General features: G+C 49.3%; 1 protein-coding gene across 1 annotated transcript in view; it reads right to left on the bottom strand.

Moving 5' to 3' along the window:
• The window catches only part of LOC149432909 (plexin-D1-like), a gene marked incomplete at its 3' end in the record, with an annotated part of 108881 nt that extends 82691 nt beyond the window's left edge, over window positions 1-26190 (bottom strand). Inside the window, exon 1 of the mRNA XM_089664819.1 lies at window positions 24946-26190. Within this exon, the coding sequence (XP_089520945.1) occupies window positions 24946-26112 (1167 nt within the window). The remainder of the gene's footprint in view (window positions 1-24945) is intronic.
• Between the last annotated feature and the right edge of the window lie 302 nt (window positions 26191-26492).

Below are 26492 nucleotides of genomic sequence, written 5' to 3'. Positions count from 1 at the left end.
CCAAATTCGAATTTCGAAAAGAACACAATAAAATAGAATAGAAAATAATAGAATAAAACTGAATAAAATAGAAAGTAAAATAATAGAAAAAAATAGAATAAAATAAATATAGCGATCTTCTCAAATTTGAATTTTGAAAAGAATAGAATAAAATAGAATAGAAAAGAAAAGAATAAAAAATAAAATAATAAAATAAAATAGAATAAGAAAAATAGAATAAAATAAATACAGCCATCTTTTCAAATTCGAATTTTGAAAAGAATGCAATAAAATAGAGTAGAAAATAATAGAATAAAACTGAATAGAATAGAAAGTAAAATAATAGAAACAAATAGAATAAAATAAATATAGATCTTCTCAAATTTGAATTTTGAAAAGAATAGAATAAAATAGAATAGAAAAGAAATGAATAAAAAATAAAATAAGAAAATAGAATAAGAAAAATTGAATAAAATTAATATAGCCATCTTCTCAAAATGGAATTTTGAAAAAGATTGGAATAAAATAGAATAGAAAATAAAAAACAGAAAAGAATAGAATAAAAAATAAAATAATAAAAAGAGTAAGAAAAATAGAATAAAATCTATATAGCCATCTTCTCAAATTCAAATTTTGAAAAGAATAGAATAAAGTAGAATAGAAAAGAATAAAATAGAAAAGAATAGAATAAAAAATAAAATAGTAGAATAGAATACAAATAAATAGAATAGAAAAAAAAATATAGCCGCCTCCCCAAATTCGAATAGAATAGAAGCAGCTATTCCTCACAATGAATTTGTATCTATTGGATATTTTTGATTCGATTTGAATACTTCGAATCCATTGGAAAAAATTTGAATCCGGTGGAAAATAAATAAACTAAACGAATTTTGTTACGAATGCAACGAAATGAAATCAGTAAATAAACGAGTCGATCCGAAACTACCCAAGTGTTCTCTTTCTGCACATGTCCAGTCACCAGGGACCCAGCCTGGGTAGCACAGACGTCTGAGATGCAGGATTGACCTGGCAAATCTGGGACAGTTGTCGCCTATGCAGCAGGAGGAGTGAGACTCCACAGAAAAGTGGGTTGGCAGGGGGGTGAGAAATCGTCTTGTTGGAGGAACGTGCAGATTACACCAATCCCCGGCATACACAAGAGACGAGGGCTCGGCATTCCACATCTAACTGCACAATGCATTTTATTGGCTGATTGTTGCGTTAAAAAAAAAAAAAAACCTCCTCGCCACGTGCTTCTCCGTCTCAATCATCGGCACTAAAATAGAAGGAAAACATATTTCTGGCCACACACTTTGACAAGAAAAATATAAATAATCAGAGGAGGGCCAAGACACCCAGCTGTCACTGACAACTATGTGCAGTTCTTGGCCGTGTTCACAAATGTCTGACGCAGATCAGCCCCTGCTGCATTTTCTCCGCTGCAAAGTCACAATGCTGCAGTCTGATGACTGGGGGGGAGGGGAGACTGAGAAAATTCTTCCTCCTGCAGCAGACTGATGACATCATCTAGTTAAAGTCACTGGAATGGGGCTTGAGGACGGCTTTTGATAATAAAGGATGGAGCTTTTCTGAACAATGATGCCGGAGCTGTACACTGCGACACGTCAGGCAGATGTGTAAAGTAACTGACAGGTCCACTTTTATTCGGGGCTCATTCACACCAGCCCCAAAGGGCGGCATTGCCTAACTCAGTTCCAACGCCTGGACGGTGCACTCCCCCCCCCAATGCTATTACTACTCGCCATATGCAAGCAGGCAAGTGGAAATTTTGAGGCCTGTCCTATTGCTTCGGGTCTCACAGACACACTGGGGGAGATTTAGTAAAACTGGAGCTCTCAGAATCCGGTGCAGCTGTGCATGGCGGCCAATCAGCTTCTAGCTTCAGCTTGTTCAATTAGGCTTTGACAATAAAACCTGGAAGCTGATTGGTTTCTGTGCAGAGCTGAACCCGATTTTGCACCATGCAGCTTTAGTGAATAACCCCCATGGTGTTGGTGTGCGCATTTTTGTTATGAATCTGAAACGGATCGCAATATGCTGACACAGATAGAATTAAAGGGTAACTCCACTTCTGCTGAGAATAAAAACCCCTCCCCTCTGGGTGATCTATGTACATTGTAGGGATTTTATCAAACGTTGTTGCAGATTCCGCTGCTGAAGAAATAGCTTTGTTTCTCTGTGTCCATGTGCAGAGTGAATGAGCACGGGACTGACTTTATAACTATCAGCTGCTGCGTTTGCAGGGTTCCATTGGGGAAAGTGGCAGGGTCTGCATCCCTCTTTGGGAGTATCTCATCAAAAATGATACTTTTGTTGCAGGGGAAGGTCCTTAACCCATCAGCAGGACCGGTATCTGCTCCTTTGTGCAAGGAGAAACCAGAGGAGCCCTGCCAGAGCCCTACAAAATGACCTCCAGCAGGCCACTGGTGGGAATGTCTCTGACCAAACAATCAGAAGACTTCATAAGGGTGGCCTGAGGGCCCGACATCCTCTAGTGGGCCCTGTGCTCACTGCCCGGCACCATAGAGCTGGATTGGCATTTGCCATTGAACCCCAGAATTGGCAGGTCCACCACTGGCACCCTGTGCTTTTCACAGATGAGAGCAGGTTCACCCAGAGCACATGTGACAGACGTGAAAGGGTCTGGAGAAGCCGTGGAGAACGTTCTGCTGCCTGTAACATGGTTCAGCATGACCGTTGTGGTGGTGGGTCAGTGATGGTCTGGAGAGGCATCTCCATGGAGGGACACACAGACCTCTACAGGCTAGACAATGGCACCCTGACTGCTATTAGGTATGGGGATGAAGTCCTTGGACCCATTGTCAGACCCTGCGCTGGTGCAGTGGGTCCTGGGTTCTTCCTGGTTCAGTGGGTCCTGGGTTCCTCCAGGTGCAGGGGGTCCTGGGTTCTTCCTGGTACGGTGGGTCCTGTGTTCCTCCTGGTGCACTGGGTCCTGGGTTCCTCCTGGTGCACTGGGTCCTGGGTTCCTCCTGGTGCAGTGGGTCCTGTGTTCCTCCTGCTGCAGTAGGTCCTGGGTTCCTCCTGGTGCAGTGGCAACTGGATTCCTCCTGGTGCACTGGGTCCTGTGTTCCTCCTGGTGCAGTGGGTCCTGTGATCCTCCTGGTGCAGTGGGTCCTGTGTTCCTCCTGGTGCAGTGGGTCCTGTGTTCCTCCTGGTGCAGTGGGTCCTGGGTTCCTCCTGGTGCAGTGGGTCCTGGGTTCCTCCTGGTGCAGTAGGTCCTGGGTTCCTCCTGGTGCAGTAGGTCCTGGGTTCCTCCTGGTGCAGTATGTCCTGTGTTCCTCCTGGTACAGTGGGTCCTGTGTTCCTCCTGGTACAGTGGGTCCTGTGTTCCTCCTGGTGCAGTGGGTCCTGTGTTCCTCCTGGTGCAGTAGGTCCTGTGTTCCTCCTGGTGCAGCGGGTCCTGGGTTCCTCCTGGTGCAGTGGGTCCTGGGTTCCTCCTGGTGCAGTGGGCACTGGGTTCCTCCTGGTGCAGTGGGTCCTGTGTTCCTCCTGGTGCAGTGGGCACTGGGTTCTTCCTGGTACAGCGGGTCCTGTGTTCCTCCTGGTGCACTGGGTCCTGGGTTCCTCCTGGTGCACTGGGTCCTGGGTTCCTCCTGGTGCAGTGGGTCCTGGGTTCCTCCTGGTGCAGTAGGTCCTGGGTTCCTCCTGGTGCAGTGGGCACTGGGTTCCTCCTGGTGCAGTGGGTCCTGTGTTCCTCCTGGTGCAGTGGGCACTGGGTTCTTCCTGGTACAGTGGGTCCTGTGTTCCTCCTGGTGCACTGGGTCCTGGGTTCCTCCTGGTGCACTGGGTCCTGGGTTCCTCCTGGTGCAGTGGGTCCTGGGTTCCTCCTGCTGCAGTAGGTCCTGGGTTCCTCCTGGTGCAGTGGGACCTAGGTTCCTCCTGGTGCACTGGGTCCTGTGTTCCTCCTGGTGCAGTGGGTCCTGTGTTCCTCTTGGTGCAGTGGGTCCTGTGTTCCTCCTGGTGCAGTGGGTCCTGTGTTCCTCCTGGTGCAGTGGGTCCTGTGTTCCTCCTGGTGCAGTGGGTCCTGGGTTCCTCCTGGTGCACTGGGTCCTGGGTTCCTCCTGGTGCAGTAGGTCCTGGGTTCCTCCTGGTGCAGTGGGCACTGGGTTCCTCCTGGTGCAGTGGGTCCTGTGTTCCTCCTGGTGCAGTGGGTCCTGTGTTCCTCCTGGTGCAGTGGGTCCTGGGTTCCTCCTGGTGCACTGGGTCCTGGGTTCCTCCTGGTGCAGTAGGTCCTGGGTTCCTCCTGGTGCAGTGGGCACTGGGTTTCTCCTGGTGCAGTGGGTCCTGTGTTCCTCTTGGTGCAGTGGGTCCTGTCTTCCTCTTGGTGCAGTGGGTCCTCGGTTCCTCCTGGTGCAGTGGGTCCTCGGTTCCTCCTGGTGCAGTAGGTCCAGGGTTCCTCCAATGCCCGGCCTCATGTGGGGAGAGTATACAGGCAGTTCCTGGAGGATTATTATTATACAGTATTTATAAAGCACCGATAGTTCGCTCAGCGCTGTACATTACAAAGGGGGACAGAACATGTGACAGAACAATACCAATACAATGTGATACATGAGGGGATTGAGGGCCCTGCTCCTTGGAGCTTACAATCGAGGATGAAGGAATGGATACCATTGAATGGCCCCCACTCTCGGCTGACCTAAATCCAATAGAACCCCTCTGGGATGTCATGTGTCGGTCCATCTAACGCCGCCAGGTTGCGCCTCAGACTGTACAGGAGCTCAGTGATGCCCTGGTCCAGATCTGGGAGGAAATCCCCCAGGACACCATCCGTGGTCAGATTAGGAGCCTCCCCCGACGTTGTCAGGCATGCATACAAGCACGTGGGGGCCACACAGACTACTGAGGACAATTCACATGAAATTTCTCCGTTTTGGGGCGCTGCGTTTGATGTCGCAAGGATCCTGATTGCTGGTTGATGGGAATTCGGTATTGGAAGGCTTGTAGAGTAGAGTGGGTCCGTCCTGACAGCCAGGGACAGACATTTCCAGGGACAGACATTTCCAGGGACAGACATTTCCAGGGACAGACATTTCCAGGGACAGTCTCTTGGCACCCCCGGGGCTGTCAGTTGACTCGGAGCCAGTTGGCGGCTGCACTGAGCGTTGTGTCGCAGCGCTCTGTATTGAGGTCTCGGCCGCCCCGCTGACTCAGTCATGTTGGAGGTTTCTCTGGTGGTGAAGATTCAGTGGAAACTGTAAATTGATCTGCTGGTTAGGAAAATAGAGCCTTCTGCTTCCCTCGCAGGAATCCGGGGGAGAGGACGGCTGTCAGCGGGGCCTGGGATGCAGTTCAGGCTCCTGGACTTTGTATCCACTCTTTGCCAAATCATCTCCAACTCCCCCCCACCCCCCCATTTTTTTTTTTTTTACTTTGCATTGCTACATTGTGTTCTCCGGATATTAAATAGTTTATCAATCAAACTGCGTTAGACGTCCCATAAAGGTGCCAATCAATGGATCTTATGTCTGTAGGTGGCCCCCAAATGTTCAGCCGAACTGCAGCCCTTTGCATACCCTTGGGGCACTATTCCATCCACTGACACCAACAGTGGGGGGAGTAATTCCTGCACTGACACCAACAGTAGAGCACTATTCCTCATACTGACACCAACGATGGGGCACTATTCCTCCCACTGACACCAATCATGGGGCACTATTCCTCCCACTGACACCAATGATGGGGCACTATTCCTCCCACTGACACCAATGATGGGGCACTATTCCTCCCACTGACACCAATGATGGGGCACTATTCCTCCCATTGACACCATTGATGGGGCACTATTCCTCCCACTGATACCAATGATGGGGCACTATTCCTCCCACTGACACCAACGATGGGGCACTATTCCTCCCATTGACACCATTGATGGGGCACTATTCCTCCCACTGACACCAATGATGGGGCACTATTCCTCCCACTGATCCAATGATGGGGCACTATTCCCCCACTGATACCAATGATGGGGCACTATTCCTCCCACTGACACCAATGATGGGGCACTATTCCTCCCACTGACACCAATGATGGGGCACTATTCTTCCCACTGATACAAATGATGGGGAACTATTCCTCCCACTGACACCAATGATGGGGCACTATTCCTCCCACTGACACCAATGATGGAGCACTATTCCTCCCACTGACATCAATGATGGAGCACTATTCCTCCCACTGACACCAATGATGGGACACTATTCCTTCCAATGACACCGATGATGGGGCACTATTCCTCCCACTGACACCAATGATGGGGCACTATTCCTCCCACTGACACCAATGATGGAGCACTATTCCTCCCACTGATACCAATGATGGGGCACTATTCCTCCCACTGACACCAATGATGGGGCACTATTCCTCCCACTGACACCAATGATGGAGCACTATTCCTCCCACTGATACCAATGATGGAGCACTATTCCTCCCACTGATACCAATGATGGGGCACTATTCCTCCCACTGACACCAATGATGGGGCACTATTCCTCCCACTGACACCAATGATGGGGCACTATTCCTCCCACTGACACCAACGATGGGGCACTATTCCTCCCATTGACACCATTGATGGGGCACTATTCCTCCCACTGACACCAATGATGGGGCACTATTCCTCCCACTGATACCAATGATGGGGCACTATTCCCCCACTGATACCAATGATGGGGCACTATTCTTCCCACTGATACCAATGATGGGGAACTATTCCTCCCACTGACACCAATGATGGGGCACTATTCCTCCCACTGACACCAATGATGGAGCACTATTCCTCCCACTGACATCAATGATGGAGCACTATTCCTCCCACTGACACCAATGATGGGACACTATTCCTTCCAATGACACCGATGATGGGGCACTATTCCTCCCACTGACACCAATGATAGGGCACTATTCCTCCCACTGATACCAATGATGGGGCACTATTCCTCCACTGATACCAATGGCGGGGCACTATTCCTCCCACTGACACCGATGCTGGAGCACTATTCCTCCCACTGACACCACTGATGGGGCACTATTCCTTCCACTGACACCAATGATGGGGCACTATTCCTCCCACTGATACCAGTGATGGGGCACTATTCCTCCCACTGACACCAATGATGGGGCACTATTCCTCCCACTGACACCAATGATGGGACACTATTCCTCCCACTGACACCAACGATGGGGCACTATTCCCTCCACTGACACCAATGATGGGGCACTATTCCTCCCACTGATACCAATGATGAGGCACTATTCCTCCCACTGACACCAACGATGGGGCACTATTCCTCCCACTGACACCAATGATGGAGCACTATTCCTCCCACTGATACCAATGATGGGGCACTATTCCTCCCACTGACACCAATGATGGGGCACTATTCCTCCCACTGACACCAATGATGGAGCACTATTCCTCCCACTGACACCAATGATGGAGCACTATTCCTCCCCCCACTGACACCAATGTTGGGATACTATTTGTCCCACCCCTTGCTCCGGCTCTGCCATGTTGGTTATTATATATAAAAGGGCTCTTCCCGGCTTTCGGGGTCCCAGCAGAGCCCTATGCCAGATCTGCACACATGCGCAGGCACCCCAATCATGCGACATGCACCCCAGCCCACAGGTGTCGGATCCTTGGAGGACTCAGCCAGCATTCTTCTCAACAGTGGCTGCAAATTTGAACATGTGAGCCATCACCGGCTGTGGTTTGGGGCTGCATTGGCTCAGAAGTGGCACTGTTCCAACCCTTGAAGCACCCTGCCCCTGTGAAGTGGGATGGTGGGCCCCCAGGAGGCCTGTAGCTGGGGCCCCTCTGGAATTTCATCAACTGTGCTTGACAAACCTAGAAACAGGACAACATGAAGGCGTCCCTTTAAATTTGATTAAATTACCGACAATGATGTATTGGAGCAAATCAGCCAATGGCCTGTTTTCATGGCCACACATGGCGCGGTGGAGCCGCGTTTGCCTGCGACTGCGCTGTGAAAGCCGCCACCTTGCCATCCCTGAGGGTTACAAGTAAGGAAACGGCGTCATGGTCCCTGGATTCCCGGAACCGCAAACTCCCAGCATGCACTGGGTGACCACAACGCTTCCAATTCTCACACCAGGATCGTGTAAACACTTCACTGTGTCATTTCTGAGTCAGAGGAAAAAGCCTCGGTCGCATTGTTCCCGAATCTTCCGGGCGTCTCTAGGGGGAAAACGGCGAGAACAGACCCTCCTCCAATCCAGATGCAACTCCTGCAACACAACGTTCCACTATAAATCACGCGCTGGGGCTAATCTGGATGGGAAGGGTGTCAGTAACGGGCCGCGCTCATACCAGTGCATACAAACCTCTCCTATGACCGTACGCACGGGGGGTTAGCGAACCGCGCGTCGTAGTCGCAGCTTTATGGCAGAGGGTGCAGAAAATGGAGGAATTCACCATAGGAGACAGTCAGCATTTTCTGGTGGCGGCATGACCATGTTTGACTGTTTGCATAATATTTCTGTGACTTTTAGGGCTCATTCAAACATAGCGCACGCTAAGGCAGGCATACCGTGTGTGTTTTGAGGCTCCGTGCGTCTTTTTAAAGCTTCTAGCAACTATTATCAGCATTTTATTTCTGCTCCTAGGAGCTAAATAGCATTCTCCTACGTACCCATGCACACTGCTTCAGGCTGTTGGCATTTCAGGTCGCAGTAGTGTGAACCGCGCCTTAGAGCCCATTCAAACCTATGTGACCTTGGGGTCCAAAGTCGCATTGACAAGTCACACCCCATGTTTCCCAATGAGTACCATGCATATCTTTGGGATTTCAAGTCGCGGCGATTTAAAAGCAGTTCCTGCACTACTTTGTTTCGACTTTAATTCAACTTGAGGGTCACAGACATCAGTGGGAAGAATGCCCCTTACACTGGTGGTCAGTGAGAAGAATGTCACATGTACTATTCCCTCCACTGATACCAAAGATGGGGCACTATTCCTCCCACTGATACCAATGATGGGGCACTATTCCTCCCACTGACACCAATGATGGGGCAATATTCCTCCCACTGACATCAATGATGGGGCACTATTCCTCCCACTGTTACCAATGATGGGGCACTATTCCTTCCACTGACACCAATGATGGGGCACTATTCCTCCCACTGACACCAATGATGGGGCACTATTCCTCCCACTGACACCAATGATGGGGCACTATTCCTCCCACTAATACCAATGATGGGGCACTATTCCTCCCACTGACACCAATGATGGGGAACTATTCCTCCCATTGATACCAATGATGGGGCACTATTCCTCCCACTGACACCAAGGATGGGGCACTATTCCTTCCACTGACACCAATGATGGGGCACTATTCCTCCCACTGACACCAGTGATGGGGCACTATTCCTCCCACTGACACCAATGATGGGGCACTATTCCTCCCACTAACACCAATGATGGGGCCCAATCCTCCCACTGATACCAATGATGGGGAACTATTCCTCCCATTGATACCAATGATGGGGCACTATTCCTCCCACTGACACCAAGGATGGGGCACTATTCCCTCCACTGACACCAACGATGGGGCACTATTCCTCCCACTGACACCTATGATGAGGCACTATTCCTCCCACTGATACCAATGATGGGGCACTATTCCTCCCACTGACACCAATGATGGGGCACTATTCCTCCCACTGACACCTATGATGGGGCACTATTCCTCCCACTGATACCAATGATGGGGCACTATTCCTCCCACTGATACCAATGATGGGGCACTATTCCTCCCACTGACACCTATGATGAGGCACTATTCCTCCCACTGACACCAATCATGGGGCACTATTCCTCCCACTGACACCAATGATGGGGCACTATTCCTCCCACTGACACCCATGATGAGACACTATTCCTCCCACTGATACCAATGATGGGGCACTATTCCTCCCACTGACACCTATGATGAGGCACTATTCCTCCCACTGATACCAATGATGGGGCACTATTCCTCCCACTGACACCAAGGATGGGGCACTATTCCCTCCCACTGACACCAATGATAGGGCACTATTCCTTCCACTGACACCAACGATGGGGCACTATTCCTCCCACTGACACCAATGATGGGGCACTATTCCTTCCACTGACAATACATATGACTTGTGCACGACTTTGTACAGCACAATCATCCTGGCTCGAAGCCAAAGTCACAACAAAATTGCACTCATCCAAAGTCGCATCAAGTCGCACTGTGAAGCCGCCATGAAAATGTAAGTCGCACAAATGTAAATGGAGCCTTAGACAGTTGTCACTGGAAGAAGTGTCCCCTATTGAAAGATTTCTCCTCTCTTCCTTTTACGGTGACAACTCATTTGCATTTTTAATCACTTTTAGTCCTGGTGACCAATAGAGAGGGAGAACCTCCCCAGCGGGGACACAGACAGAAATAAATCCCGATAGAAGGTTTAACTGCTCAAAACAAAAAAAAAATTTGACCTTGGATACAATTTACCAAAAGAAAATATTTTGCAAACCTCTGAAAAGTAGCAAAGTGTGGAATACGTTTCCAGGGACAGATCGGGGTCGCTCCTGGAATTTGTGGACCGTTGGCACCCATGGGACCGGAATAATGGTGGCAGGGTGACCCCATGTACACCGCAGGCCAGCGGACGGGGCGGCACGCCGCATCTGAGCTGTTCCTGATGTGCTCACAGGGGAGACGTGGGAAAGCGACCAGCTGTGAGCTCAGAGGCGGGTTGGGGCGTCTGTGACTCATTAGAGGAGCGGGGACAGAGGACGTGGGAAAGCAAACTCAACTCTTCATGAAAACGTTTTATTTCCCTCCCCGAAAAATGCTTTACTGGCTACAAGAGGAGTCGCAATTCACTCGTTTGGCACGCATGAAATCCACAAACCTCTCATAAAGCAACAGGAACTCAAACGCAGAGCGGGATCCGAATACATCTCCAGTCTTCCCGGGTGGGAAAAGACATGGCGGACTTTAACAATGGAACCATCATCTGATCTGTACAGGCTCCTGAAGTATCTGTCTTGTATACAGGTCAATGTTGGTGGTACATGCAGGACAGGGAAAGGCTCAATGCTATAGACCAGTGGTCTCCAAACTGTGGCCCTGGGGCCAGTTGTGGCCCTTTGCTTGTCTTTATCCGGCCCTTGACATACTACTCCTCCAACTGACACCAATGATAATGCACCAATGATAATGGACCATTCTTTCCATTGACACCATCGATGGGGCATTATTTCTTCCACTCGCTCCAAAAGTGAGGCACTTTTCTACCCACTAAAACCAATTCTTCCCATTGACCCCCAATGTAGGGAACATTCTTCCCACTGACCCCCAATGTAGGGAGCATTCTTCCCACTGACCACCAATGTAAGGGACATTCTTCCCACTGACCACCAATGTAAGGGGCATTCTTCCCACTGACCCCCAATGTAAGGGACATTCTTCTCACTGACCAGCAATGTAAGGAGCATTCTTCTCACTGACCACCAATGTAAGGGGCATTCTTCTCACTGACCCCCAATGTAAGGGACATTCTTCCCACTGACCCCCAATGTAAGGGACATTCTTCCCACTGACCCCCAATGTAAGGGACATTCTTCCCACTGACCCCCAATGTAAGGGACATCCTTCCCACTGACCCCCAATGTAAGGGACATTCTTCCCACTGACCACCAATGTAAGGGACATTCTTCTCACTGACCCCCAATGTAAGGAGCATTCTTTCCACTGACCCCCAATGTAAGGGACATTCTTCCCACTGACCACCAATGTAAGGGACATTCTTCCCACTGACCCCCATTGTAAGGGACATTCTTCCCACTGACCCCCAATGTAAGGGACATTCTTCCCACTGACCCCCAATGTAAGGGACATTCTTCCCACTGACCCCCAATGTAAGGGACATCCTTCCCACTGACCCCCAATGTAAGGGACATTCTTCCCACTGACCCCCAATGTAAGGGACATTCTTCACACTGACCACCAATGTAAGGGACATTCTTCCCACTGACCCCCAATGTAAGGGACATTCTTCCCACTGACCCCCAATGTGAGGAGCATTCTTTCCACTGACCACCAATGTAAGGGACATTCTTCCCACTGACCCCCATTGTAAGGGACATTCTTCCCACTGACCCCCAATGTAAGGAGCATTCTTCCCACTGACCCCCAATGTAAGGGACATTCTTCCCACTGACCCCCAATGTAAGGGACATTCTTCCTACTGACCCCCAATGTAAGGGGCATTCTTCCCACTGACCCCCATTGTAAGGGACATTCTTCCCACTGACCACCACTGTAAGGGACATTCTTCCCACTGACCCCCAATGTAAGGGACATCCTTCCCACTGACCCCCAATGTAAGGGACATTCTTCCCACTGACCCCCAATGTAAGGGACATTCTTCTCACTGACCCCCAATGTAAGGAGCATTCTTTCCACTGACCACCAATGTAAGGGACATTCTTCCCACTGACCCCCATTGTAAGGGACATTCTTCCCACTGACCCCCAATGTAAGGGACATTCTTCCCACTGACCCCCAATGTAAGGGACATCCTTCCCACTGACCCCCAATGTAAGGGACATTCTTCCCACTGACCCCCAATGTAAGGGATATTCTTCCCACTGACCCCCAATGTAAGGAACATTCTTCCCACTGACCCCCAATGTAAGGGACATCCTTCCCACTGACCACCAATGTAAGGGACATTCTTCCCACTGACCCCCAATGTAAGGGACATCCTTCCCACTGATCCCCAATGTAAGGGACATTCTTCCCACTGACCCCCAATGTAAGGGACATTCTTCCCACTGACCCCCAATGTAAGGGACATTCTTCCCACTGACCCCCAATGTAGGGGCATTTTTCCCACTGACCCCCAATGTAAGGGACATTCTTCCCACTGACCCCCAATGTAAGGGACATTCTTCCCACTGACCCCCAATGTAGGGGCATTCTTCCCTTACAGAAGACAGAAAAAGCAGAGAACATATCAAAACCATTTAGTCCGTTGGGTCCATATAGTCCCTATGTCCTCAGTCACACTGGTTCAACTTGTCATGTGATTTGATAGTTTCAATTCGCATGACAAGTCGCACCATATTGTCCACAATCGAAGCGGTCACAATTCATGAACTACTTTTTACAAGTTCAGGTGCGACTTGCATAGACATCAGTGCATGTCACCTTCCAAGTCACACCTGAGCTCCCACTGACATCCGACATTGACATCATGCGACTTCAAGTGAAGCCGCCCAATTTCAAAGTCGGATTCAGTGTGACTGAAGACTAGGGCTGGGTTCAGATCTATGCAGATTGCGGATTGTGTGACTTCACAGTGCGTGTTGCATTCTTAAACATGTGTTTTTGATGCGTTTTGTGGAGGGGGGGTTGGCAATAGGAAAATACTGACTTTGATGCAACTTTCATGTGACTTTGGATGGATGTGACTTTGATGTGACTTGGAAGCGACTTTGGAGGGATGCGACCAGGGGCGGACTGACCATTTGGAAACTCGGGCACTGCCCGAGGGCCCGGGGTCAGTAGGGGGCCCCATGAGATGCCTCTGGTACTTTTTTCCTAGGCTTTTTTGAGTTTGGGCAAGGACACAGGGGCCCCATGATCCCCTATTGCCCAGGGGCCCCATGTGGTGTCAGTCTGCCCCTGGGTGCGACTTTTGATGTGACTTTGGATGGGTGCTACTCTGATGCGACTTGGAATGGGTGTGACTTTGATGCGACTTAGAAGCAACTTTGGATGGGCAACTGTGATGCTGCTTGAGTGCCACATTGTATAACGTCGCATCAAAGTCAATACTTTCCTATTGGAAAAGAATAAAAAATGCATCAAACTTGCAACACTTGCATTTTGGTGCCAGTCCATTGAAGTCTATGGACCACAAAATGCAATCTGCTGCGTTCCTGACCCTTTGCAAAAACTGCAACGGCTCAAAACGGATGAGAACTAGAAGTGGGAAATCATGTTCAATGGACTGCAGCTCGTTGCTGCAAACTGGAAAACGCACTGAAATCCTGGGGTTGATGCATAAATCGCAGATCCCGCTGCTCCTCAGACTGGTCTGGGGGGGGGGGGGGGATCCAGCTGAAGTCAATGTGAAAAACAGACAAAGACACTTTTCCTGCACCCTTGTCTTTTTGGCAGCAGAAATGCGACACAAAATACGCATTAATTCTGCGCACCAAGGCGCTGAGGACTGAATGAGCCGTCTTAAGGACCATTTTACTCAAAACAGGAAAAATGTGAATCCAAGGTTCATTCTGCCAAGAAAAGTTGCTGGTTTAGCATCATCAGTCGGTGATTGTTCACATCAGCTGCACATCCAGAAAACAAGTCAGGACAGCAAATGGCCGGGACCTCATCAGGACCCCCACAGTCTCCAGGTCACAGAGCAATAATTAGCCGTCAACACCTGAAGTGTCTTATCTCTGTCCTTGGCTGTCAGGCCTCCAGTGACCCCATAGTGTGAGGTGTCATTGCAGGCAGGAGATAGCTGAGCAGGTGTTCACCAATAAACCCGCCACCATAGAAGTGTGTACACAGAGCCACAATAAAGGGCTTTGTTCCTGCAGGAGGCGTCTGCTGTCCCACGGCCAACCTGCAGTGCAATCTCCTGTCATCTTGGTGACAGAGCTTACACTTCCTGGCTAGGTTGTCCTCACATTAGGTCAGCTCTGTTTCACTTCATATACAGTTGTGTTGAAAATACTAGCAGTCAGACATCACTAACCGGATCAATCCCTGTTTTTGGTAGAAATGATATTTCTACATGGCAGATAATTTCCTAGCAGGTGTAGTAGAGTCATAGAAATCCAACGGACCCAACAGTCATGACATGCATGCTGCTGATTCTGTGTCATTGAATCACTCATTGAAAGGGGCGTGTTCAAAATAATAGCCGTGTGGAGTTCTATTAGTGAGGTCATTCATTCTTTGAAAAACAGGTGGCAATGATTGCCCTTATTTAAGGAAAGAAGGCAGCAAATGTTGGACATGCTGGTTACAGTGCATTTCTCTCTGAAATTCTGAGGAAAATGGGTCGTTCCAGACATTGTTCAGAAGAACAGCGTACCTTGATTAAAAAGTTGATTGGAGAGGGGAAAACATATAAAGAAGTGCAGAAAATGATCGGCTGCTCGGCTAAAATGATGGCAAATGCTTTAAAATGGCAACCAAAACCTGAAAGACGTGGAAGAAAGCGAAAAACTACCATTGGAATGGATAGAAGAATAGCCAAAATGGCGCGGACTCAGCCAACAATCAGCTCCAGGAAGATGAAAGAAGGTGTGACGTTCCCTGTGAGGACTGTTACAATTAGAAGACGCCGATGTGAAGCCAAGCTATCTGCAAGAAGTCCCCGCAAAGTCCCACTGTTGGGGAAAAGACGTGTGCTGAAGAGGTTACAATCTGCCAAAGAGCACATTGACTGGCCTAAAGAGAAATGGCACAACATTTTGTGGACTGATGAAAGTAAGATTGTTCTTTTTGGGTCTAGTGGGCGGAGACAGTTTGTCAGACGACCCCCAAACACTGAATTCAAGCCGCAGGACACTGTGAAGACCGTGAAGCATGGTGGTGCAAGCATCATGATATGGGGATGTTTCTCATACTCCGGTGTTGGGCCTATTTATCGCATACCAGGGATCATGGATCAGTTTGAAGACATCAGAATACTTGAAGAGGTCATGCTGCCTTATGCTGAAGAGGCAATGCCCTTGAAATGGGGGTTCCAACAAGACAACGACCCCAAACACACCAGTAAACGTGCAACATCTTGGTTCCAGACCAACAAGATGGACGTTATGGAGTGGCCAGCCCAATCCCCGAATCTTCATCCAATAGAAAACCTGTGGGGTGACATCAAAAATGCCGTTTCTGAGGCAAAACCAAGAAATAGAGAAGAACTGTGGAATGTGGTCCAATCATCTGGGCTGGAATACCTGATCACAGGGGCCAGAAGTTGGGTGACTCCATGCAACACAGATGTACAGCAGTTCTCAGAAACAGTGCGACTACAACCAAATATTCATGAAGTCATTCAAAGGAAAGCAAAACCTTCAAACATTTCTCAGTTTATATAGTGAATGTTGGAGTTTGTAAAGAAGAATACAAACACGGCCATTTTTTTGAACCGTCTAATATTCACTTTTCTTCCATTTTTTTAGAGGAACAACACAAATTTGATGTATTTTTCTTCATGTTTTGATTTGGAATAGAATGTGTCGTGTTCCCAATGCATTTGTGTGGATGGAAATAAAAGCTATTAGAAGGATTTTCAGCTTTATTCACTTTTTTCAACACACGGCTATTATTTTGAACACAACTGTACTGGGAATTCCATTTTAAAAAACCCCGTCATTTAAGGCCCATTTACAGTGTATGTTACATCCACTGCCATCCATTCACAATGTTCCTTGCTGGTGGACGTGGGTTGCGGTGCTCTCCCAGAAACAATGCATGCGCCATATGTGGTGTGTTCCCGGTGCGTTGGCCGGCTACTCATGTTCTTTGGGTGGCCTTAGCACTTTGACATGCTTTAACCGTTCAACGCACCATGACGGTGTGAATGCGCCCTTGAAGTGTGCCCACAGCCCAGACTAATATTAGTTTTGGGTGGAATAGTGTTTTACCGTTCATTAACCCGATATCCCAACTGTATAAAGATAGCAAATGTGCAAAATGGGAATTCACCACCTTAGGGCGGACTGACCATTCAGGCACTCAGGCAGTGCCCGAGGGCCCGGGGTCAGTAGGGGGCCCCATGAGATGCCCCTGGAACCTTTCATAGGCTTGTTCATAGGCTTCTTTGGGTGTGGTTTGAGTGTGGGCGAGGACACAGGGGCCCATGATCTCCTGTTGCTCGGGGGCCCCATGAGTTGTCAGTCCACCCCTGGTCCAGACAGATCAAAATGATTTTGGTTAAAATCCAATCGGTTTTGCTTTGAAAGTATGTTTCTTTTTTGTTCGTTCATAGAACGAGTTATATTGTTCGATTCTGTGGAGAATAGTGTGATGACATTGTGATGTGTATGGCCACCTCGAGATGGGGCTCAGCGAGTTTTGAGCTCAGCCATATCATTGCACATTGACAAGACTCAGCTCTATGTCAGGACAACCACCAATTGTTGCAGCTTTATGTTTTGTATTTATATAAAATGTTGCACTTTATTTGGATTATTTATGTTGTTTAATAAATAAAAGTAGAAAAAACAAAAAACAAACACATATTATCTAAACTCAGAACGTTCCGTTTTTTCTCCCGTTATGAATCAATGACTATGGCGTGATGGTTGGATTTCTGCAATTCATAGTTACATGTACAGATCACAGCGAGTGCGCAGAACAAATGTAGTCCTCTTGCATTTCCAGTACGGGTAACGTGTCAGAGCTTCTGCATCCTGTGTTCAGTCTGACCTCAGAATGCTGGTACATGTAGTTCACTAAACCTCAATATACAGAGTTTTGTAGGTTAGTCTATAGTCTATTGCAGCCATTCCAGTCAGGGATTCATGGGATCTAGGGGTTCATCCAGAAGTTGTTGGGGGTTCCCTGAGCTGAGGCTGACTGACCTTTCATCTGATGGTCGATAAATAGTTCTGGGGCCAACTCCACCCGCCAAAGCCAGTGACATGACAACAATGGGCTAGCCACTGATGTAAATGGGCATTCTTCCTACTGACCACCAATGTAAAAGGGGCATTCTTCCCAATGACCACCAATGTAAGGGGCATTCTTCCTACTGACCACCAATGTAAAAGGGGCATTCTTCCCAATGACCACCAATGTAAGGGGCATTCTTCCCACTGACCCTCCAATGTAAGGGACATTCTTCCCACTGACCACCAATGTAAGGGACATTCTTCCCACTGACCCCCAATGTAAGGGACATTCTTCCCACTGACCACCAATGTAAGTAGCAATCTTCCTACTGACCACCAATGTAAAAGGGGAATTCTTCCCACTGACCACCAATGTAAAAGGGGCATTCTTCCCAATGACCACCAATGTAGTAGCATTCTTCCCACTGACCACCAATGTAAGGGGCATTCTTCCCAATGACCACCAATGTAGTAGCATTCTTCCTACTGACCACCAATGTAAGGAGAATTCTTCCCAATGACCACCAATGTAGTAGCATTCTTCCTACTGACCCCTAATGTAAAGAGCATTCTTCCCACTGACCACCAATGTAAGGAGCATTCTTCCCACTGACCCCCCAATGTAAGGGACATTCTTCCTATTGACCACCAATGTAAGGAGCATTCTTCCTATTGACCACCAATGTAAGGAGCATTCTTCCTATTGACCACCAATGTAAGGAGCATTCTTCCCACTAATGCCTGATGAAATACCAGAGACCTTCAAGACAAATGGGGACTTTTAATTTTACAGGTATAAAAAGGGATGCTAGCGTGGCGGTACTACACGCAGTAATAGGTGGTCCTATTACTGATAGGCGGTGCACATGTTGTGGGCCAGTCCAGAGATCGGTAATCAAGATGGCAGACAATGTTAGTGTATATCGTCATCATTGTGTTCACCGTTCCCACAGAAAGATTCGTCTCTTATACAATTTCACAAAAAATTATGCGTTGATTATCCAGTATCAGGCGTTCCATGCACTGAATGGTGAAACGTTGACACCATTCAAATGTCTTACTGTGGCTGAGCGTCTCATCGCCGTACTGTGCTTGAAGCCTTCTGTAGATGTTCGAGGGTTTTACGCCTTCGTTCAAAAGAAACGCCATCACCACACGCTGTTCCAAGCATGCACTAACACTGTTGTCCGCCATCTTGATTAACGGTCTCTGGACTGGCCCGCGACATGTGCGCCACCTATCAGGAATAGGTCACACTTGCCACTTACTACCACCTGTAGTACCGCCACGCTAGCATTCCTTTTTATACCTGTAAAATTAAAAGTCCCCATTTGTCTTGAACCTCTCTGGTAGTTCACCAGACATTAGTGGGAAGAATGCTCCTTACCAGGGGCGGACTGACCATTTAGAAATTCAGGCACTGTCCGAGGGCCTGGGGTCTGTAGGGGGCCCCATGAGATGTCCCTGGTACCTTTTTCATAGACTTTTTTGAGTTTGGCAAGGACACAGGGGCCCCATGATCCCCTATTGCCCGGGGCCCCATGAATTGTCAGTCCGCCCCTGCTCCTTACATTGGTGGTCAGTGGGAAGAATGCTCCTTACATTGGTGGTCAATAGGAAGAATGCTCCTTACATTGGTGATCAGTGGGAAGAATGTCCCTTACATTGGTGGTCAGTGGGAAGAATGCTCCTTACATTGGTGGTCAGTGGGAAGAATGCTCCTTACATTGGTGGTCAATAGGAAGAATGCTCCTTACATTGGTGATCAGTGGGAAGAATGTCCCTTACATTGGGGATCAGTGGGAAGAATGCTCCTTACATTGGTGGTCAGTGGGAAGAATGCTCCTTACATTGGTGGTCAATAGGAAGAATGCCCCTTACATTGGTGGTCAGTGGGAAGAATGCTCCTTACATTGGTGATCAGTGGGAAGAATGTCCCTTACATTGGTGATCAGTGGGAAGAATGTCCCTTACATTGGGGATCAGTGGGAAGAATGCTCCTTACATTGGTGGTCAGTGGGAAGAATGCTCCTTACATTGGGGGTCAGTGGGAAGAATGCTCCTTACATTGGTGGTCAGTGGGAAGAATGCTCCTTACATTGGTGGTCAGTGGGAAGAATGCTCCTTACATTGGTGGTCAGTGGGAAGAATGCTCCTTACATTGGTGGTCAATAGGAAGAATGCTCCTTACATTGGTGGTCAATAGGAAGAATGCTCTTTACATACGTGGTCAATAGGAAGAATGCCATGTGCGCCACCTTTCAGTAATAGGTCACACTTGCCACTTACTACCACGTGTAGTACCGCCACACTAGCATCCCTTTTTATACCTGTAAAATCAAAAGTCCCGGCTTGACTTGAACGCCCCTCGTACATTCTTGGGTATATTAGGCAATCCTTGTGCCCAAAAAGGGGTTTGCTTTCAGACTTGACCCTCAATGCCTGGGCAGCCGGGCAGAGCAAATAGGCACGGGGCCCCATCAAGAGTCGACTGGCCCCAAAATGATATTTTGAGCTGAATTTTGTTCAAAAAAATGTTTTGAATGTTCATATCTTAGCGGTTAGTGATGTTCGCTTTTGAACAAAGTGACTCGATGGCAAGAAAGAATATTCTGATGAACAACGTCTCAGAATTTCAGTACGAATGTTTGAGCCCTGGTTCACACTGATGCGGTCTGAAATTCGCAACGAATTCCGCACTGCATCAGGATCGCACCCTGTTCACGCGAACCGCTGCGGGTGTGTGTATGTTAAAGGGGAGCTCCACGCAAAAGGGGAAGTTTCGCTTTAAGGACTGCTCCCCCGCTCCCCATTAAGGATTGGCACCTTTGGGGGCTGGAGGGGGAGCGGGTACCCGAATTTGACAGGTACTCGCTCCCACTTCCGGTCCGATCGTCTAGCGGAAAGGTGTCCTCCCTCCCTGTAGTCTTTTGGGACACGTGACAGGTTCCAGAAGACTACAGGACCATTCAGGAAGCGCAGCGCTACTAGCGCACGCGCAGTGGGTACCCGGCTGTGAAGACGCAAGCTATCACAGCCGGGTGCCCACACTGAAGATGTCGGCCTCCAGGAATACAGGACGGCCGGTGAAACGGGCTGCGGGGGACACACCGAGGGACAGGTAAGTGGCTGTTTTTTAAAAGTCAGCAGCTACAGTTTTTGTAGCTGCTGACTTTTAGTTTTTGACAGCGTGAGCGGAGCTCCACTTTAAGTTAACAACACCCCAAAATCGGTCTGCAAAACGTGGTGTGATGTGCAGAATCGGATTGCAAAGGTGTGAATACCCATGCGATCTGATTCTAGTGCGGACCAAAAAAAGGGTCCTGCGCCTTTTTGGTGCGCTGCGATTAGAGCCACACAAAATGTACGGCTCCTATCGCACCGCCCACAAATCGTATGTGATTTGCACAGGAATGCCGCGCGGTTCCTGTACGAATCACGTGCGATGGACCGCACCGCATATATGTGAAACCAGGCAGAAGGAAAATTGAACCGTATAGGGTCAGTTTTAGTTGCAGGTGTAGTTTGAGTTCTGTTATCTCATAGGGAGGCCAGCAGTTATTGCATGACTTCATTCTCAGCTCTGCTGCCTCCCACCTTGGAGGTCCGAGTGTTCACACTCACTCAGCTGAATCCCCCGTAATACAGAATAAAACCAACAGGGAGACCGGGGGGCCCCTTGTTAGATCCCCAGCAGGTGTGCAGAGCTGGGAACACGGATTTCCACGTTGGAGACATATATAAACCATCATCAGTCCAACTCTCCAACAGCTGCCAAAAAAAACAAAATACCAATTTTGGGGTGGGCTGACCCCTTAGCTCTGTATCCCCCGGAGAGACAATTCCCTGATAACCTGGAATCCTTGTACAGCTCTGTATAGAGATCGTTGTACAGCTCTGTATACAGAACGGCAACAAATAATAGAATGTAATACAACTTTGGAAGGAATCAATGGGATGATACTTTTAGGAAGACATTTTGGCAGGCTGAGGATGGGAACGCAGAGCAGCTGGGGGTGTAAAACCCTAGAAAGAGCTGAAATATTGCCCAGTCAGTTTAGATTTTCTTTCACTTACATGCAATAAAGGCCAAACCAGCAAACTGGGGGAAGCGCGGGGCTCAAGACTCTTCCCGTCCAGTTATGCCACAATTAAAAAAAAAACTATTAGATATTTTAATTTTTTTTGCCTATTTTGCATCTAGAGATACATCAGAGTCAAAAGTCTCATTTATCATTTTAATACCCACAACAAACATTTTAAGTGCCGTTTTTACATAAAGTGGTCATTTACTGTGTATCTCCAGCTTTATTTTGAATTATTCAGGATAGAGTAGTTAATGGTGCCCTTTTCATAGGGAATGGTTAGAACCCTGTACTTTGCTGTCTGTATCCTGCTAGGAATATTTCCCCGACTCTTTGTCCAAGTGTCAGAATATGAGGAAATCTCCATTGTCACGGGTGTTGGTTTTCTCATTGGAAGATTTCCCTTCTCCTGTTGCAATGATAACAGTAACATTTTGGATTTCCCCTTACTTTTTTGTCTCAGTGACTGTGGTCACCAGCAGGGCCTACCGATCACCAAAGTAAGAAGCATTCTTCCCACTGACCACCAATGTAAGGGGCATTCTTCCTACTGATCACCAATGTAAGGGGCATTCTTCCCACTGACCTCCAATGTAAGGGACATTCTTCCCACTGACCACCAATGTAAGGGACATTCTTCCCACTGATCACCAATGTAAGGGACATTCTTCCCACTGACCCCCAATGTAAGGAGCATTCTTCCCACTGACCACCAATTTAAGGAGCATTCTTCCCACTGATCCCCAATGTAAGGGGCATTCTTCCCACAGACCCCCAATGTAAGGGACATTCTTCCCACTGACCCCCAATGTAAGGGGCATTCTTCCCACTGATCACCAATGTAAGGGGCATTCTTCCCACAGACCCCCAATGTAAGGGACATTCTTCCCACTGACCCCCAATGTAAGGGGCATTCTTCCCACTGATCACCAATGTAAGGGACATTCTTCCCACTGATCCCCAATGTAAGGGACATTCTTCCTACTGATCACCAATGTAAGGGGCATTCTTACCACTGATCACCAATGTAAGGGACATTCTTCCCACAGACCCCCAATGTAAGGGACATTCTTCCCACTGATCCCCAATGTAAGGGGCATTCTTCCCACTGACCCCCAATGTAAGGGACATTCTTCCTACTGATCCCCAATGTAAGGGGCATTCTTCCCACTGACCCCCAATGTAAGGGACATTCTTCCTACTGATCACCAATGTAAGGGACATTCTTCCTACTGACCACCAATGTAAGGGGCATTATTCTTAATGACCACCAATGTAAGGGACATTCTTCCCACTGACCCCCAATGTAAGGGACATTCTTCCCACTGACCCCCAATGTAAGGGACATTCTTTCCACTGACCACCAATGTAAGGGACATTCTTCCCACTGACCCCCAATGTAAGGAACATTCTTCCCACTGACCCCCAATGTAAGGGACATTCTTCCTACTGACCACCAATGTAAGGGACATTCTTCCCACTGACCTCCAATGTAAGGGACATTCTTCCCACTGATCACCAATGTAAGGGACATTCTTCCCACTGACCCCCAATGTAAGGGACATTCTTCCCACTGACCCCCAATGTAGGGAGCATTCTTCCTACTGGCAACCAATGTAGGGAGCATTCTTCTCACTGACCCCAAATGTAAGGGACATTCTTTCCACTGACCATCAATGTAAGGGACGTTCTTCCTACTGACTACCAATGTAAGGGACATTCTTCCCACTGACCTCCAATGTAAGGGACATTCTTCCCACTGACCACCAATGTAAGGGACATTCTTCCCACTGACCTCCAATGTAAGGGACATTCTTCCTACTGACCCCCAATGTAACGGACATTCTTCCCACTGACCACCAATGTAAGGGGCATTCTTCCCACTGACCACCAATGTAAGGGGCATTCTTCCCACTGACCACCAATGTAAGGGACATTCTTCCCACTGACCACCAATGTAAGGGACATTCTTCCCACTGATCACCAATGTAAGGAGCATTCTTCCTACTGACTACCAAGGCGATGAACATTTTCCCACTGACACCTGATGAATTGGTTTTAGACGAGGTTCCCCAAGACCTGAAAATGATTTTAAGGGTTCCTCTGGGGTACGAATGTTGAGTAAGGTTGGTTTATGGGGTCTATTTATAAAGCAGTGAATGTGATTTTCACCAACATTCTCCGATGGAGAATCAATCGCTGTCATATAAAACACATGCATGAGCAAGATTCACCTGCAGAGAATATTTGCTGACTTTCAGATGCTCTGTTTTATAATTACTGTACCTCCTATGTGCTCAGTGCTGCAGCACCTTCTACATTTGGCACGAAGTGCTGGGTGGATTAAGTATATTCTTGGGTATGTATTGGGCAATCATTGTGCCAAAAAGGGGTTAATTTTCAGACGTGACACTGAAGGCCTGGGCAACCTAGCAGAGGGAACAGGCAAGGGGACACCATCAAGGACATTGTCTTGGCACTGATCACAGGATAAAGCTGCGCCATATACAGCAATAAAAGGTTTGAACCCTTCTCTATGTTTTCCAAAACAACAACGGAGAAACCCTTTAAGTAGAGGGGGCGGGACTTGCAGCCTCCTCAGAAACAGCAAGAGTTTCCCTTTAAGTAGAGGTGGCGGGACTTGCAGCCTCCTCAGAAACAGCAAGAGACGCCCTTTAAGTAGAGGTGGCGGGACTTGCAGCCTCCTCAGAAACAGCAAGAGACGCCCTTTAAGTAGAGGTGGCGGGACTTGCAGCCTCCTCAGAAACAGCAAGAGATACCCTTTAAGCAGAGGTGGCGGGACTTGCAGCCTCCTCAGAAACAGCAAGAGACGGCCTTTAAGTAGAGGTGGCGGGACTTGCAGCCTCCTCAGAAACAGCAAGAGACGGCCTTTAAGTAGAGGTGGCGGGACTTGAAGCCTCCTCAGAAACAGCAAGAGACGGCCTTTAAGTAGAGGTGGCGGGACTTGCAGCCTCCTCAGAAACAGCAAGAGACGGCCTTTAAGTAGAGGGGGTGGGACTTGCAGCCTCCTCAGACACAGCAGGAGATGCCCTTTAAGTAGAAGGGGAGGGACTTGCAGCCTCCTCAGAAACAAGGTACCAGCATGCACTGCAACCATCCTAGTTATCCATCACCCTGACCCCTGTATATATATATATATATAGTAAAATAATTGACATATGAAGGGTAGGGACTGACCTTGATGCTCTTCCTCTCATTCTTGCTCTTCCTCTCACAGCTGGGCCCGCTCCCCTGCACCACACTATCCAGCACCTGCACCAGCGCCTCCCCATCGTCCTTCTTTTCGAAGCAACTGCTCCGCGCCTCGCGGATCTCCTTCCCCACGTCGCGGAGCCCATAGGCGCACAGCGCCGCATCCCCGCGCCCCTCGAACACCCCGAATATCCTTCCAGGCTCCGCGAAGACAGACACCAAACGCCCATACAGGGTCCCCTTGGGCCCCTCGCAGCGCAGGCCCAGCTGGATGTACGACTCTGTGAGCTTGCGGGGCTCCCCCCGCGGATCCGGCGTCAGGCAGAGGCGCGCGATGACGCTGCTGGGCCGGCTCTCCTTCCCCGCGGGGGCGGGCTCTAGGTTCATGGCGAGGTAGCCGAAGCCGCCCTGCTGGAAAGCCCGGACGAAGACCAGCCGGTTGCGACCCTTGTTGTTCTGCTTCACTTTGAAGATGTTGTCGTCCGATGGGCTGATGTCGAAGGTGAAGAGCCTCCCGGGGGCGCCGGTGTTCAGGGCCCGGATGGAGATCTCCGGGCTGTTCTCGAAGCGGTGGTCGGCCACGCTCTGGTTCCACAGGAAGAACTGGCTGCCGTAGCCGGTGTAGGTGGCCCCGACTAGGAGCCTGGTGTCGGTGTCGGGGCCCTTCAGCAGGAGCCCCACGGTGGAGGCGTTGGCATGATTGGCGGCCACGTTCAGCATGCTGGGCACCACGTTGCTCGGGGGGAACGGTACCGCGGGCAGGGAGATGTTGCTCGGGCGCCTCAGCTCGCACAGCCCCTGGTAGACGGATCCGCAGGCCAGGAGGAGCCCCTGATCCTCGTCCAGCTCCAGGATCTTGTTGTAGTTGGGGGTCAAGGACCGCGGGAAGTCGCAGGAGGAGTCCGGGACCTGCGGAGCGTGGCACAGCGGGGAGTCCAGCACCGGGCCGGTCTCCTCCTCCACCTCCGCCCGCAGGTCGCCGCTCCGCAGCTGGTACAGCCGGTTCACCGCCGCCAGGTAGATCCGCCGCCCCGCCGAGTCCGCCACGAAGTTGTTGGTGGGCTGCGCGGAGCGGAACGTGCCGAGGAGCAGCAGGTCGGCGGCCGCGGAGCCCACAAGGTGCAAGAAGAGCAGCTGAGTCCACAGAGCCATGGATGGGCACCGGGGAGTGGGGGGGAGGGGGTCCTTCAACTCCGGGGGCCACAACCACAGCCCTGCATGGCACCGTCCGCCGCCTCTGATCACCGACTACTGCTGGAGGACTATCACAGAGACACTGCCCCTCCCCCTGCCCGGCCCCCATCCCCCCAACCTCCACCCTCCGCTCCCCATACTTCCCTCTCCGCTCCTCCCGGGGAGCTCCGCTCCAATCACTCATATTCCTCTCTATATCCCCTCTACACCCCTCTGTATATCTGTATACCCCCTATATATATCTGTATACCCCCCTATATATATCTGTCTGTATACCCCCCTATATCTGTCTGTATACCCCCCTATATATATGTGTCTGTATACCCCCCTATATATAT

Source organism: Staurois parvus, unplaced genomic scaffold (assembly GCF_062004578.1).
Source record: "Staurois parvus isolate SC_StPar_1 unplaced genomic scaffold, SC_StPar_1.0 ptg002057l, whole genome shotgun sequence".
Classification (NCBI taxonomy): domain Eukaryota; kingdom Metazoa; phylum Chordata; class Amphibia; order Anura; family Ranidae; genus Staurois; species Staurois parvus.
This window is presented reverse-complemented; position numbering and strand designations above follow the sequence as displayed.